This window comes from Eupeodes corollae, chromosome 1 (genome assembly GCF_945859685.1).
Source record: "Eupeodes corollae chromosome 1, idEupCoro1.1, whole genome shotgun sequence".
Lineage (NCBI taxonomy): Eukaryota > Metazoa > Arthropoda > Insecta > Diptera > Syrphidae > Eupeodes > Eupeodes corollae.
In genome coordinates this window covers 54,333,255-54,349,901 of record NC_079147.1, presented here as the reverse complement: position 1 = coordinate 54,349,901, position 16,647 = coordinate 54,333,255, and the positions used below count along the sequence as shown (strand labels likewise).

Genomic DNA, 16,647 nt, shown 5'->3' with positions numbered 1-16,647 from the left:
TTCAATTCAAACCATTGAAGTATACACAATCGACAACAGCGTTAGAGTTATTCAAACTTATTATGAAAATGGGCGCTCAAATCAAAATGTATATCGTGTACTTCGTGATTTTGACAGACATTTTATTCGTCAAAGTGAGCGTACAATCGGAAAAATCGTGCACAAATTTGAACAAACCGGGTCTGTAAATGATGTAAAAACATTAATGCAGAAAATATTGAATATTGATTTGAAAACCAAAGCCTCTTTACCCATTCAAACGTCGTCGTCAAATGGTGTCAAGAAATTGCAACAGTCGATGATCAATATTCGAACAAAATTATCTTCAGTGATCAGGCATATTTTCACCTCCGTAGATTCGTTAATAACCAGAGTTGCCGGATTTGGGCGCATGATAATCAAACAAAAATGGAAAATCCAATGCATCTACAAGGGGTAACTGTTAGTCATGAAGTTTGAGCTTCATTGTATCTTCAACTCAATAAAAAAATAAAAAGTCAGCAGGTATCGATGGTATATCCAACGTTCTGCAAAGACATTTACCGGTGGAGGCAATTGACATTTATACCACACTCTTCAATAATGAACTGAATAATTCATATTATCCAGTGCATTTGAAAACAACTGTGGTTCATCCTCAACTCCAAATCTTCGGTCGATAAGTCTTCTCCCGAGCACCACCAAAGTTTTCGAGAAGATCATCAAAAGGGCTCTCTAAGTGGGCTTTGGAAAACAAAATAATTCCGGATAAACAGTTTCGGTTCAAGGTGGGTCATGCGTCTAAACTCGTTTCTGATATCCATTGGAATAACTCAAAGCAACAATGCACATGTGCTGTTCTATGGTTAGGTTATGGTTAGAAGGTCTTCATCTAATACTGAGGAGTTTTGGCAAAAGCAAACCATTGTCGTATGCTCTATGATATGCTTAACAGTAGAAATTTTGTTGTCAAAAGGGGCAGTTTAACTTCTACAACACCATTCTTAATTAAAAATGGTCTTCAACGGGGAGCGATACATTCGTCGATTCTCTTCAACATTTACACCAGCGATCTGATAGGTAGTCTTACAAAGGCAATTGCGTTCGCCGACGATCTAATTGCGTACAGAACGGCCCGAATGGTTGAGGTTATTAGAATTCTCTTGCAGCGTGATTTCGACAAGATTCAGCGATATTGCGACGACTGGAAACTGAAAATAAATGTCCAGAAGTCGGAGACAATTCTGTTACCAACAATTGAATTTTCGGGGCGTTCTATCCGAACAACAAGTATTTTGAAACTGCACGCTTGAGCGGCTTTATTCCACCAGAAGTATTTCTCTTTTAAGACAGATGCGCTATGATACATGATAGATTGGCAGTTACACTAATGTACCACATCTGAAGAAAAATCGTGGAAAGGTGACTCCTGTACAATCGGGACATCATGGCACAAGGCGGATCAAAGCCTCTTCGGTTCAATTTGGACACAGCCTAAATAGAACCGAATTGATTGGGTCAAACAGGAGAATCAGTGTTGGCGGCTTCAATTGGCACAACAAATTAAAAATTAATAAATAAAAAAAACATAAAAACGAAGAAAATGAATGAATGAATGGGCTGTCATGGGTGTGGTGGGTTCAATCACTGCCTATGCCATCTAAAGTTTTTTGCAGATACTGCATCTTGCGAAAAATTGACAAATCCTCCAAGCGTAATTCTTGTCATGAAAAGTGAGTTCTCAAAATAGCCGTTCGGGTTCTGCTTAAAACTGTAGGTCCCTTCCATTCCTGACAGCATTATCCGAACAGAAAAAGTTGAGAGTTGTAAATAGTTTTCAACGGACTGTTGCGCCACCTAATTTATTTATTACATATAACAATTTAATAGTTAAGGTTTTTATGGATTTTCCTTTAACCTTAAAATAAATTTGGAAGGTAGACACTTATTTGAATATTCCAAAGCTTATGTTGCTCCTGCTTCTAAAGGGTGTCCCCAAATTAACGCAAGATTTGAATTTGCCGCCATTTGTGCAGTGAAGTGTTGGCAACCCTCAAAAGAAAGCAATTTGACAGCTAACAGTATAGGGTTATTAAAAATGGAGCGTTACACGATAGAACAACGTGTTTTCATTATTAAAGAATATTTCAAAAATAGTGAAAGCTTGGCGGCTGCAGTTCGAAAATTTCATACAAAATATGGTCGGAATAGTGTTTTAACTTCGTCAACTGTGAAGAGATTAATTGAAAAATTCATGGAGACTGGATCCGTTGGAGACGCCAAACACACTGGTCGTCCAAAAACAAGCCGTTCAAATGTGAATGTCGAAGCAGTGCGTGAGAGTGTTGCTGGCAATCCAGGAACCTCAATTCGACGTCGTGGACAAGTATTGCAAATTTCAAGAACCTCTATACAGCGTATACTCACCAAAGATCTGTGTCTTCATGCTTACAAAATTCATTCAACACAACAATTGAAGCCTAATGACCATGGACAGAGAGGAAAGTTCGTTGAATAAATTATTGAACATCAACAAATGGACGAAATCATCCTAAGCGATAAAGCACATTTTCATCTTGATGGCTTTGTCAATCGCCAAAATTGCCGCATTGCCATTGCCCACATGTGATTGTCGAAAAACAAATGCATCCACAACGCGTGACTGTATGGTGTGGATTCTGGGCTGGAGGCATATTGGGCCATATTTTTTTGAAAATGATGCTGGTCAAGCAGTGACTGTTACTGGTGCTCGATATCGCGACATGATTACATAGTTTTTTCTGCCAAAATTGGATGATATTGATGTGTCCAATATGTGGTTTCAACAAGACGGTGCCACATGTCATACAGCCCGTGAAACAGTTCAATTACTGCAAGACACATTTCCAGGTCGTGTACTCTCTCGTTTCGGTGATCAACCAATTAGACTTCTTTTTATGGGGTTATTTGAAATCACAAGTCTATGTCAACAAGCCCACAACCACCCGTGCATTAAAGGAAGAGATTCAACGCTGCATCAACGAAATTCAGCCACATTTATGCAGAATGGTCATCTAAAATTTCAACCAAAGAGTGCGCATGTGCATGCAAAGCCGTGGAGGCCATTTGTCCGATGTGTTATTCCATACATAACCCTATCCTATGTACTTTACGAGTCAATAAAAATATAATTATCAAAGGACTAAAAACAAAAAAATAAATTAATAATTAAATATAAAAAGAATAAAATAACAAAAACGGTACCAGTGACTTCTAAGCATTGAAACATTAGATGTTTAAAACTTAGTTCCAGTAAGATAGTAAATGCTGATTGATTTTGACATATCTGAAACTTTATAAGTTTGATTAATTTGTAAACAAATATTTTCTTACATTTTCTTTTCTAAACAAAAAATATAAACAATAACATGCCAACACCTTTTTCGTACAATGGAAACATTTGTAGACAAGCAGTACAAATAGTTTGGGATATCTGAGAAAGTTGTAGACAGCAAAATCTTTCTAATTCTTTCAAATCCTAAAACATCGAACATCTAATTGCCCACTTTTATTGAAAAAAAAAACGTTTTCAGGGAATGTAATAATCAGAACTTCTTAATAGTCTGAGCTCAGTAAAAATATTTGGTTTGATTAGTTTCGGAGTACTTGTACAAAAAATTTAAGCTCTTTTCTTCTCGAAAAAGTTCAGTTGACGCTTGAAAGAAATAACACTTCTTTCTCAGGGGACGCTACGATAGCAAACATTTTGAACAAATAAAGCACTTTCCTCCTTATCAGACTACATTAAACATATATGTAATTTGTTTTAACATTTCAATGTTACAATAATTATAACAATTTTAATTTCCTTTAGGAGAAACTTGTATTAAAGACTGGAAAGTCAACCAGCCATACTAAGTAGGTACCTATCCCAACGAGGGCTATAAAGTCATGTACTTTGTACATATGTATATCATTTTCAGATCTTACCAAAAAACTATTAGAGTTATCTTTAGCTTCGAGAACCACATTCCAAGCGCTTCGCTGATCACCTAATTTCTAGACAAGAATTTCGGTAATTTCCCTCCGAGAGTTCTATGGTAGTTTGCAGCTCTCAAGATTATTATGTAACATTTTTCTTTGAGGGAAAAACAACAATTAATTGTAGATGAAAAGCAAAGAGTTATTAAGTGAAAATGTATGCGACGATTTTTGTGGGTGATATGAAAATGCTTTTCAGCTCCAGTAAACGCATTTTCGGTAGGTTAGTTTAGGGTCTTTTGACAAAAGTGGCTTGGTATATAAATAAATGTAGAATTAAGAAAACATTTAGTTCATAATTACCCTCGCGTTACTCAGCACATATTCCGACCAAAAAATGCACCGTCTTCTTAGTTTCTTCACGTTTTGTTCTTTTGTTTTTCTTATTGTGGCAGTTTCAGGTAGAAGAGAAATCTTAACAGCCCATTCGATCGGTCAAAGTTTTGCTAAATGTCTAGGTGATCCCTTAATTGGAAAGTGTCTTCAAAACGAAGCTCTTCAAACCTTAGATATCCTTTTGAAGGATAATTCTACTTGGCATTATAGTGAATTCATTGAATTTGAAAAAGATCAAAATTTTACGGTTTTCGATATTGACGAAACGAAATCGAGAAGGTTCGAAAATAATGGATCCACGAGTGATGCTATTGCTGAGAAACTTCTACAATTGGCACAGGCACGTTCAATTCGAATGAAAATGAATCCAAGGACAGTGATGTTGGAATCGAAGGGAGGCAATTTGGATTTCGAAGAAGGTGGTGATGATATATCAAGAAAACAGCAGAAAATTTGGTACTTAAATCATTCACTTAAAGGACGCAAGAAGAAGGACAAAAACAAAGGAATGGCTATGATGGGTGGTTTGGCTATGATTGCTATGATGGCTCAGATGTTTCTAGGGAAGGTGCTTCTGATTGCGGGTGCTGCTTTTGTGATGTCGAAAATTGCCCTATTGCTGTCGGTTTTGGTGAGTTTGTTTTGTTTATTATGTTATGTTAAACCTCTTCTTTTCCAAGTGTTTTTGACCAAATTTTTGAAAAAAATTCCTGGCAATCCTAAAAAATAAGCAATTTGACAGCTTTGCTGAAGTGAGATAAGAATTAAAACGGATCATTTTGCCGGGTAACAAAATACATTCTGTTGTTCTGCAAGGCTTCATTTTTACTCAATTAAAACTGTCAGCTGTCGTAATCTTTTTATCAGGGTTGCCACTATATACAAAATAATATATTGTTGCGGTTTTAAGAAACCCTTTTAATACTCTTAATAAAAATTATATAACATAAATACCACACTAATCAGTCTGTTTTTCAGACCAGTCTAAAATCGAAACTGAGTGGTGGGGGAAGTACTGATCATGTCGTCACCATAGATTCCGGCGGAGGAGGTCATGGTCACAGTGGAGGTGATCATAGTGCTTGGCACCGCAGTTTGCCATACACAGCACCTTCTCCGCCAATTCACATTGCAGCCGCTGCTGCCGGTGCCGAAGAAGATCACCATCATGAATTACCCCAAATTCCTGATTATTATTCCCAGCATGATATCAGCTCCCAAAAAGATGACTTCAAATTCATATAAATTTACATAGTAATAATATTTATTTATTTATTCTAGCGTTTTAGGTGTAAATTTAATAAATTATTTAAAACAATTAAACAAAATAAAAAAAACTATTGATAAATCTTTGGTTCTGTGTTATTTACTTCTGTGATTTTTTGTTAATTCCTCGTTGGGACATGAGCCCGATAAGCCTTATCCTGCATAATCATTTCATCATCTATGCTTCTATGATAGGAGCCACCTTCGTGACCGCCTTCGTATTCACCATGGCTGGAAGAGTAGGTGTGACTTTGTTGGACTTGTGGGTGCTTGACGATCTCGTAGGTGGTCTTTTCGTGACCTTCGCCCGAGACCAGTTTCTTTAATCCAATGATAGCACTAATGATTAGAGCAATCTTTCCCACTATGAGCGCCTTTCCCGCCAAGATGGCAATCGAGTGGTACGCCATCTTCAGTATTCCAGCTTTAAGAAGTACTGCAGCAATAAACGGCCCCAGGTACTTCTTGTCATCCTTCTTCTTTCGAGCGTCATCGCTAAAGAGGACCTGGCTGGTCCTTTGGCCGAAGGAGAGCAGCCTCGGGATGTTCACTTGCACTTGCCGGCTCTGGAGCAGGCCTATCACCCGCGCGAATAAGATTTTATCCAAACTCTTCGAGGACATCTGTTCGAGATCACTGTTGCTAAGATGAAGATCACCGCGGGATCTGGCTTCACTCTCGTTGTAGTCCGGCTTCCTTACTATGGTTATTCCCTCGAGAAGTTTGATATTGTGCACCTTCAAGGCTCGGCCAAAGAGCTTAGCGCCTTGAACCTTCAAACACCGAAATATGTCGTCACTACTCTCGCACAGATCGTAGACGTGCTTGATCGCCCTGGATATTCCATTGTCCAAGAGGGACGATCCTCGTCCGGTGGATTCGGCCGTTGTGGCAGCGGTGGTCGTTGTCGCTGTATCCTCTCGGCTGCCAGCCAGCACACATCCGATTAGAATCACCACGATCAGTTGCCTCAGTCTTGTATCCATCATGTATCTCTGGTTATCCTGGCCTGCAAGTTTCGCGTCGAACTCTTCTAATCAAACTGATCGCCATCAAGTGTAGCAAATCAATTTTATACTACATGCAAGTTGTATCTTTCGGATTCACGCTATCCAGAGCGTGCAAAGCGGAGCAGTGCAGTCGCAGGCATCGTATATAGGTATTGCAATGCGGTCGAATCCAGATTGGATTACAAGCTTGGCTAGGCCCAAACTCTGGCTTGGCATTGAGGGTAATCAAATATAGGAAAATAACTATGTATGAACCGAAACCGAAAAAATAAGATTCAATTCAATTCTCTCTTATTATGGAGTTCTACTGTATCTGGAGGAGTTGGAAGGTGCTATAGGAGAGCCGACGGAGTTTGTGTTATAAAAGTTTACGACAACTTCTTTTTCTCTTTTTTACTTGCACTTGCATGAGTTTCATTGAGCGAAACGGATGAATTCTTAATTAAAATTGTGTAGGGAAAGAAGTGAGCTTTGGAGCTAGAGGTGTCGGACTTAAATATTGTTTATTTTTTTTTTCAAGTCAATGGAAAAGGGGTTAGTAATGGGAAAAGTTATATAGGAGTAGGTGTATGCTTTATTATATTAGACTTTCTTTTAAGTATTTCTCTTGTTTTTTGTGACTTGATTAGCACGCAATTCTTGTATATTGGATTTCATTAGACCGTGAAAAAGTGTGAAAGTCAAATGCAGTTGTTCGCGGTTGTAGCTTATATCTGAAGTCACCAATCGGCATCAGTTCGTATTTTCATGTTGGACTGAGCAAGTACGGGCTTAGTAGCAGGAACAGACAGCCTTCTATTTTTAATTTTATTAAACAATTTACAAGACATTTAAGATCCGATCGGTAGTTGTAAGTTAATAAAGGGTGTCCCAAAATGTAGATAATATTTAAATATCTTAGCATTTATATCATGAAGTGTTGCCAAATATAAAAAAACAAATGTGATAGCTGGCAGTTAAAGGTAATTAAGAATGGAATATTACAACGTGTTTTCACTATCGAAAGAAAAGCTAAATGAAATCAACACCCAGTGCTACATTTTTGATGTAAATTTAATTGTAATATTATTTACATGGAAGCCTCCGCATGATTCACATTATAAGAGTGTTTAGATGTTATTTTTAACCACCAAAGGTTGAACGTTCAATATGCAAAGGTGTTAAGAGCATTTTATTCCCTTCGTTCTATTTAAATTTAAATCTATTGGATTAATTTTGGGACACCCTTTATAAATATATGAATTGACTATTCAATGGCTTTTATCGCTTTCAACGTAATTTAAATTAACATTGTCATCACTTTGTTATAGAACGTTTAAATTGCCATAAGATTTAACAACACTTCTTAATCATTTTATAGGCACCTTCATATATGGAGTTCAAGGTTGATGTCACCAATATCTTTTCTGCTGGCGTTAAAAGAGTTCTTAAGTGGTTTTTTGCAACTATTAATTAATGAAAGAAAAAACGAAAACAGAAGAAGATAATTGAAAATATTCATTAGGAACAAGACACCTTTTTTGTCATCTAACTACTGTAGGTATATCGTCCCGTCAAATAAAGTATCTTTAAAAAAACTCATCACGTATCGAGTATTGTCAATTAATCAAACTTTAATTCAATGTTTCGCTGTCTTGTCTTTTCTAGTGGTGTACGTCTGGTGTATGTTTTCTTATTAAGACATCATTAATTCTGATTGATTAATAGTATATAGAAGAAGTATACTTAGAAGATGAGTTACAATATTACATCAATTATTTTAAGTATTTGCTGGAAGGTTTATCAGTCTAATGGTAATATAACTTTTACCATAATGAGCGTAGATAAATCCGATTAAGGCAATACTATGTATGTCATTAAAAAGAAGTTTAATTTGGGAAGTTAGCTTCATTTCAAAAACGAATTAACATTTAAAAAATTCATCACAAAAACATCGAACAATTTAAGGCCATATCTTTAGTTTTGCAAGATAAGTTTCCTGACCTTGTTTTTTATGAAGAGATAGTCACATTAATCGACTTCTTACATGATTTACCACGTTAAGATTTATTTAGGGGCCACATGGGTAACTTCTTTTAAAAAATTCACGAAATAAATAAAGTTTGAAATTCCACCAACACATTTTAGTGTAATAACTCCTCACTCTCTCCCAGAAACTTCACATTTCAAAGAACATCCATATTTCAATTTAAAATTAAAATCTAAAGTTAAGCAGATATTTCCAATTCCACAGCCTACTATTTAAGATTCAAAAATATTGAATCTAGTTTAATCGGGAGATGCTATCCGTAAAATGTTGTTGACTGATACACGTTGAAAACTAACCTAATTAATAAAAAAATTAATACTAAAAGTTTCCTTAAAAAACAATTAGCATTAGCTTCTTCTTTGGGTTGAGTGAAGCCAAATAAGAAGGCCAACAAGTTGTGCTAACCTTTATCATCTTTATTTCATATTTAGTCAAAAACCAAATTAAGTGTGGGGGAATACAAGCAAATTTGTTAAAAATTAGGTTATTTTAAATTAATCATGTATCTGAAAGTTCTACGAGTAGTTCTAGTTAATTTTGATCAGGAATAATATTGCAAGCGCTTGCGATGAAGTTGGCAGTTGTTAAATTTGGTCAAATAATAATACCCTGCAATGTACCATGAAACAGTTTCAACGATTCTTCGAATTCCTGAATATTGCCATGGCTGGGAAAGACAAACTATTTAAGTAGGAATCTCTGTACTTGACAGCACGACCGAAGTTGGTTTTGAGGGTATATTGATGAGCATTTCTAGCAACGCGAGTATGACGGTTGAACTATTTAAGATGAGGAATGCAGCTGACTATTTCTTTAGAGCATAAACCGTAAAAATAACGGTAAAAAAGGGTGAGATATGAAACATTTCGACAATGTTCAAGCGACGCAATCGATATTATGATGGTATTATCAGTTTATCAACAATCAGTCTATTTTTTTTTCGTTCGATACTGTCCAAAAGGCTTAAGTATAAGTTGCAGGAGCACCAGCTTAGATATGGGAGTTATACTCAAACTTTGGATCTTGTATATAACAGCCAGGTTAGAGGGAGAGCAAAACTACTTTCATCGCCTTAGAAAACCCAAACATCTTCCGGCTGTTTTGGCGACATCTCGTATTTGATGGTTCCATAAAAGGTGGGTTGTGGTAAACACACTGACAATAACGAGATGTTCAGTCTCCTCGGTGCAAGTCCATTCTATGGATAATGGCCAGGGGGGTATATCTCGCTTTAACGATACAAGACAGCATTGGGTTTTCGAAGCATTAAATTCCATGCGGTTGTTTTATTCCCCATTGTACAGTTCCACATCCAAAGAAGAGTAATGTGAAACTGAAAACGATTATGAAAAGCTAAGAGTCAGATAAAGGGAAATGCCGAAAATCTCGACAATAAAAAAAAAATATCTAGAAGGCAAAAATCTCGAATCCACAAAAATCCAGAATTAACAAAAATCTCCAAAGACTCTATTTAGAAAAAAATCTCGAAAAAAAATATAAATTCGAGATTTTTTTTTGTATTTTTAACAGTTAAAAGTCAATAAAACACATATACATCAGTTTACCCAATATTTTATTTTCTGAGCAAGAAAAAAAAAATGTTTGCAAACAATAAGAAAGGTGCATGTGTAGCAATGTGCAATTGTATGATTGATAACAAACTTTGCTTGTCAACTTTAAGTTTGTTAAGGAGAAGTAAGTTTTTCAGATTGCATGTTTGAATTTTTGAGGAAATGTTTAAAATTCGCGCGAATTTTAAACATTGCCTCAAAAATTCAAACATGCATTCTGGATTTTTGCATTCGAGTTTTTTTTTTCTAGATTTTGGCATTTCGAGATTTTATTTTCTAGATTTTTGTTTTCGAGATTTTTTCCATTCTAGATTTTTGTTTTCGAGATTTTCATATTCGAGATTTTTACTTTCTAGATAATTAATTTCTAAATATCGTGGTAGACCCTCAGATAAACAATGTATTGCATGAGAATTGGCGGACAAGAGATCATTAATAAAAATGAGAAAGAGTGTTGGAGATAGAACAGAGCCCTGGAGCACACCAACATTTATTTTTCAGATTTGAATCCATCCAATTTATTCTGTATTGAACGATTTGAAAGGTAATTATTAATCCAATGCAGGAGGGATCCATTAAAATCGAAGCACACATTTTCGATAAGAGAACCTAATGCCAAACCCTATAATTAATGATATATCAAGTGCAAAATAATCTTACTCTCTCCAAAGCGATTCAAAGATCTGCTCGACTGTTCAGTGAAATGAACCATGAGATCACCAGTGGACCTATTACTACGAAAGTCGTATTGCCAGTTGTTAAGAAGCTTTCGTACTTTGAGATATTCCTTGAGCTGATAATTAATCACCGTTTCCATGAGGGTGAGAAAGATTCGCCTTTTTTGCGGATAGGCTGGACAAATCCGGTTTTCCATCTACTCGTTAGTTTTGCCAGCGTTGAAGAACACCTCTATATATATAATATAATAGCGGGTATACCGTCCGGACCAGCGATTTTATATTGATATATTTTAGGACTCTGTCCTCAGTACGGGTGCAAAAAAAGATTAGCACTATAGATTAACTAACGCGTTCGATGACAGACGGAGTCATAACGCTCAGTAGCAGCGTTTAATTGGCGGCTAACAGCCTAGTAAAGACATTACCTTTCTCTAAATAGGTAAAAAATGGAGTGTCATTGACAACGAGTGTAGGAACCAAGGTAGAGGAAGAATTCCTCATAATTTGTTTTGGCACGCTTTTTTTATCAAAAATATTCTTGAAGTAAAATATAAGGATAACTTGAGACCTCAAGTAATGGAATCCTTGTTAGATGTAAAAAAGTATACCCATGTTTGATAGATGGAAAAAATTTGGGTCTGCAACTTAAGGACTTCGACCCTCATGATGTTTGCAGTGAACAACTAGAAAATGCGTAACCAACAAAAAAACCTCGGCTCTTGACCATCAATGATGATCTTTACGAACTCCAGACGAGACTTGAATATACCTTGAACTTATTAAAAATTGACGCGACTTTTTTACAAACTCCTGATTTACTTAAATATGACTGAGTGGGACGTGGAATGCAATAGCTATTCGTGGGGCATTCTGGGTTATGCTAAATCAATTGTTTTACTTTACTCACAAAGATGAACTTATCATTAAAATTTAAAACAAAAGTAAATAACTAGTAAACTCTTAAAAAATATTTTTAACATTATAAAAAACCAAAAATAAAGCAAACATCTTTTACTGAGAGGACGAAATCATTTTAGAATTAAAATGTTTGTAAGTATATATAAAATAAATGCACAACTAGGTTGTACGAGCTTGCTCTTTTATCCAAAAAGTATGTTTAAAAATATTTCCTGTATTTTAATATTTAAAAATGTACTTGCAAACAAAATTTGTTTTAACAACTTTAAAAGTCATTCGATTTCTCAAAAAAACTTAATTTTCCAAAAATTTGTATTCAAAAATCGTTAGAGCAGTTTTTTTTAAATCTTTTTTAAATTTTTTATATACATACATATACAATTTTTCAGTTTTAATTCAAAATATTGTTGATATGTTATATAGAGCTTATTAGGGTACGTATAACATTTCAACTTTGTCAAAAAAAGTTTAGCAATTTTTTAAAAATAAAAATAAAAATTAAGGACTTAGAGCTTTATGGTCCAAGGCACACGAACGGTATCGGGAAACCAAATGTTTCGACTTCTCTATCATTGTAATGTCATGCATGATACAAATTTCGAGTTGAACATTTTTTACGAACGCAAAACTTGCAGCAAGTAAAAGAAATAATTTGTGGTTTGGCGAAGTAATATAGTTTAACTTTTTTTCAATTATCTCAAAAACAAGACAACATAGAAACAAATACAAAGTTTTCAGTGTTTGATTGAGAATTAATCAGATACATCAATTAAATCTTTATTCTCCCAAAATGATCTTTTTTTGTTTATAAATTTTTAATTTGAAGTCGATTATATGAAAAACAATTGATGAAATTAACCTTGTTTAGTGTAAGCTATTAAGTGTAAAATTCTAGCTTTTGAAAATGGTATGATCTATTACTGCAGGAGTTGCCATTGTTTTTAAATATTTATACTATATATTATTCTCCCCTTAAATATTTGAAACGAAACCCAATTTTAGAAATTTTTAACTTTTTCTTAAAGTTTTTGATTTTTTAAAAAAACTTACCAAATAATAAAACCATATTATCGGTAACATAAGATAACATTTAATATAATATATATTTTTTTCTAAGCATAACCTAGGGAACAGACATTTTTTCAAATTTATTATAAAGATAAAAAAAAAATGCCACTTAATTTTCTTAAAACATTTTGTACATATCTCGATGTTATTTTCTTGGTTTTTGAGATATGGACAGTGCCGAACATTGATACGCACGCACACACAGACATCTACCTGAAAACCATTGCTTTAGATTAAAGGTATCTTTAAACGTCGAGAAAATTTTCAATTCGATACAGAAACTAAAAAAGGGGCTGGTATGCGACATAACTTCCCATCGCGTCTGTTGATTTGTCTTGCTAAAAAGTTTGTAGGTTTTCGTATTTTGTTAAAAAAATTGTCAGTTGAATTATTCTTACTTAAACTACTGAATATCGAATACAATATTTTCTGTTAAATAAAAAAGTTCGAAGGCAATATTTGAATAATAAAATATAAATATTAATTTAATTTTTAAAAAGCTATTTGAGTCGAAGGTAAATTTTTTACACGTTTTAGTATTGTGTTTTTTAGGTTTTTATTTTTTGTAAAAAAACTGTCAATTTGATATTATTCAAAATTTTACTGAATGTAGACGACAATATTTAATAAATAAAAAATACATTTTTAATAACTTTAAATAATGATTTTATCTAGGTTTTTATTTTTTATAAGAAAAACTGTCAATTAGATTTTTCTCAAAATTTTACCAGATGTTAAAAACGTTATTTTTCGTTGCACAAAATAGGTTCGAGGAGAAATCATTTTATATTCGTAAAATTTTCGGGGTGAAAAATTTTTTTGTTCAGTTTGTTTGATTTATAAAAAAAAAGTTAATTGAATTGGTTTCAAAAATGTACTGGTTTTATATCACGTTGCAATGTATAATACAAAATTTGATTTAAGCCTGTAGCGTCATTGGTTCCTGAGATATTTAGGGTTAACCAATATTTTCACCTTTTTTTTTTAAACTGATAGCGTAAAAAAAACACCACCGCAATTTTCTTAAGAGCCCTTTCTGCATGTTTCTGCCTTATTATCTGTATAATAAAATTCATTTGTAGACGATATCTCTTCTGGTTCTTGAACAATTGACGACGATAAAAACGTCGCGTACGTACGTACACACGCACAGACAATTTTTTTAAAAATCTTATATTGCGACTCTATTGACATTGAAACGTCGAAAAATTTCAAAATTTTCAATTTGAAAAATCGGACCCATTACAATAACTTCCTTTCAATATTTATTTTTTATAAAGTGTAAAATTGTTTAATGTGCTAAGTTTTTTGTATTATTATTGTAAGATTTTCTTTGAGTATTTTTGAAATGTAGTTGGGTTTGAGTTTCAATTTTAACCCTGTCTATTAATTGTTTATAACTAAATGTTCTTTTCAATACATTTCTTATAAAATGGTTATCTGTCTGTTCAACAAAAACATTCACCATTTATGTTGTTCAATGATTAGGTACCTACATCCGATTAAAGTTTGTATATTTCTTACGGTTTTATTTGCCATTGTCAAACTTTCGTCCAACCTGCATATGCTCCTACTTAATTTAAATACACCTTTATTTAAACGTGGGACCGTGCCGCCATTCGTTCACACGGCTTCACACCACCTTCTCCGCTGCTTCACCGTCCGATTAAGTGCATGTGAATGTGGTTTTACATCCGAAAGGAATGAAAACGAAGTTTCCCTCAATTACGATTTTTCTATTCAAATTGACATACCACTATTTTAACATCTTCATTTCACTGAAGCTATGCAAATGTTCAACTTCAACATCACCAATAACAACAACAGAAAACATGTCCATTTAAATAAAATGCAATTTTACCTAACTTACAACTTCTTCATGTATAGGTACCTCTACTGCCCGGCCTGCCTCTATTAAAATGTTCAAATCGAGGACGGTAATTGAAAGTTATAACATCTCTTCTGTTGAGATGAGATTTGTGGAATTATAAATTCCATGGCGTATTTCTTTTGCACACCGCATCAGATCTAAAAAAAACTCAGATCGCGCCATCAAACATTGACATCGGTGTAGCAGCAATCAGCTTTGGCACCAGCACGGAATCGACCATCAGTCTTAGCGACCTTATCTTGTTTTGTCGCCCGTACTCGTACTACCCGTGATATTATATCGACATATATTGATATCATTGCAATTTATTGCATTCTCGCTAAAAGTATTTGCCAAGTGCATTTATTTCTTCGATTAAGGCTAATTACACAAATGCGTCAAGCACTGGTGCATTTTTGGTATCTTATACAGTTAGGGACAAACAAAACAAACACCCTGTTGTTTATTTTTGTATGTTTTATTAGAAATATTGTTTTTCTTTCGAGTTAATGTGGACGGCTCTTCAGCCACACTTTTGCTAACAGCAGCAATATTTTCTGCAGAAAAAGCTTTAAGAGCATGTAAAGGTGTTTTTCAAAATTCCAGGTTTGCTCAAATTTTCGTACGATTTTTCCTATGATGTACGCACATTGGACGATTAAATTGACGACAAAAGTGTACGATATGCATTTTGATTTAAACGCCCATTTTCACAATAAGCCTGAATAACTCTAACGAGTTGCTCGATTGGGTATAATTGAATGGTTCTAATTGAATTGATCTGAAATCGAGAAATGTCAAATGAAATGCAGAAAAAAACATGAAGTCTATGTGTGGTTCACATCTAACATCGGTCCTTAAAATTTAACCACCCTTTACGTAAGGTTTATTTCACGCATTTTAATCTTTCACCTTAAATTTATATTGAAGCATTAAAATAGACCCCATTTTTTCCCGTGGGTCCAGACAAATAAATTCTCAACGTTCTTAATTACAAGATCACTGTGGCCAATTGCAATCACATCTTGAAGGCATGAAATGCTGAGAAAGCTTTTCTTTTTAAAACTGCGAACTATGAGCGATAAGACTGAGAATATTTTTTAACTAAATTTTGAAATTTTAATACATTTTCCAAGCGTTTGTCGTTAAATTTTCATAGTTGAGGGTTTTCCATTTTACGGTTTTAAAAGTAAACGTAAATAAAAAACGTATAAAATATTTGTTTATGATATTTCTTTTTTATTATAAAGTCTGAACGTTTACATTATGTTTGAAACACTTAATTATTTAACTGCCTTCCACGGGAATTGTCGCAAGCATCAATTTTTTGAGGTAATAATCGATCACTTTTTGAAACATATTGGGCAGTACCCAGCCATAACATGATGATTTTGGTGACCAGTTTGCAAGAAATTACAAGGCCAGGAAATATCTTTTGCAATAAAGCGATATTCGCTCGACTTGTGTGGCATGTGGTTGTTGGAACCACATATTCTTTAAGAGTAGGCAAAAAAAGTCGGTTATCATATGACCATAACGCTCCGAATTGTTGATGGTGACAATTGTTCTATCGACGTTTTGAAAGAATTAAGGTCCAATTACACCTCCGGACAAAAGAGCGCAAAAAACAGTGACTTTTTTTGAATGTAATGGCCTCTCTTCAATTACTTGAGTCAGACCACTAAATTTGACAATTTATTCACTAACTTACCCACTGTTGAGGAATTTGTTTCGTCTCTGCAGAAAATTTTATTCGAAAAATGGTTGTCCACCGGTTTTTGTTCAAACACCCATTCGACTTATCTACGACGACGTTGTGATTGGTCAGCTAGCTTCAGTTGTTGTGCACTTAATATGCATGTAGGTGTAGATCTAAATGCAAAATACACCATAATTTTCG

General features: G+C 34.3%; 2 protein-coding genes across 2 annotated transcripts; one reads left to right on the top strand and one right to left on the bottom strand.

The window, feature by feature from the left end:
* Positions 1-4,321: 4,321 nt before the first annotated feature.
* On the top strand, positions 4,322-5,689 carry LOC129941688 (uncharacterized). Its single transcript, XM_056050382.1, has 3 exons — positions 4,322-4,754; positions 4,815-4,966; positions 5,314-5,689. The coding sequence occupies exons 1-3, from the start codon at positions 4,337-4,339 to the stop codon at positions 5,578-5,580; spliced, it is 837 nt and encodes a 278-aa protein (XP_055906357.1). The 5' UTR covers positions 4,322-4,336; the 3' UTR covers positions 5,581-5,689.
* Positions 5,619-6,764, bottom strand: LOC129941687 (uncharacterized). Its single transcript, XM_056050381.1, has one exon. The coding sequence runs from the start codon at positions 6,588-6,590 to the stop codon at positions 5,721-5,723; it is 870 nt and encodes a 289-aa protein (XP_055906356.1). The 5' UTR covers positions 6,591-6,764; the 3' UTR covers positions 5,619-5,720.
* Positions 6,765-16,647: the final 9,883 nt, after the last annotated feature.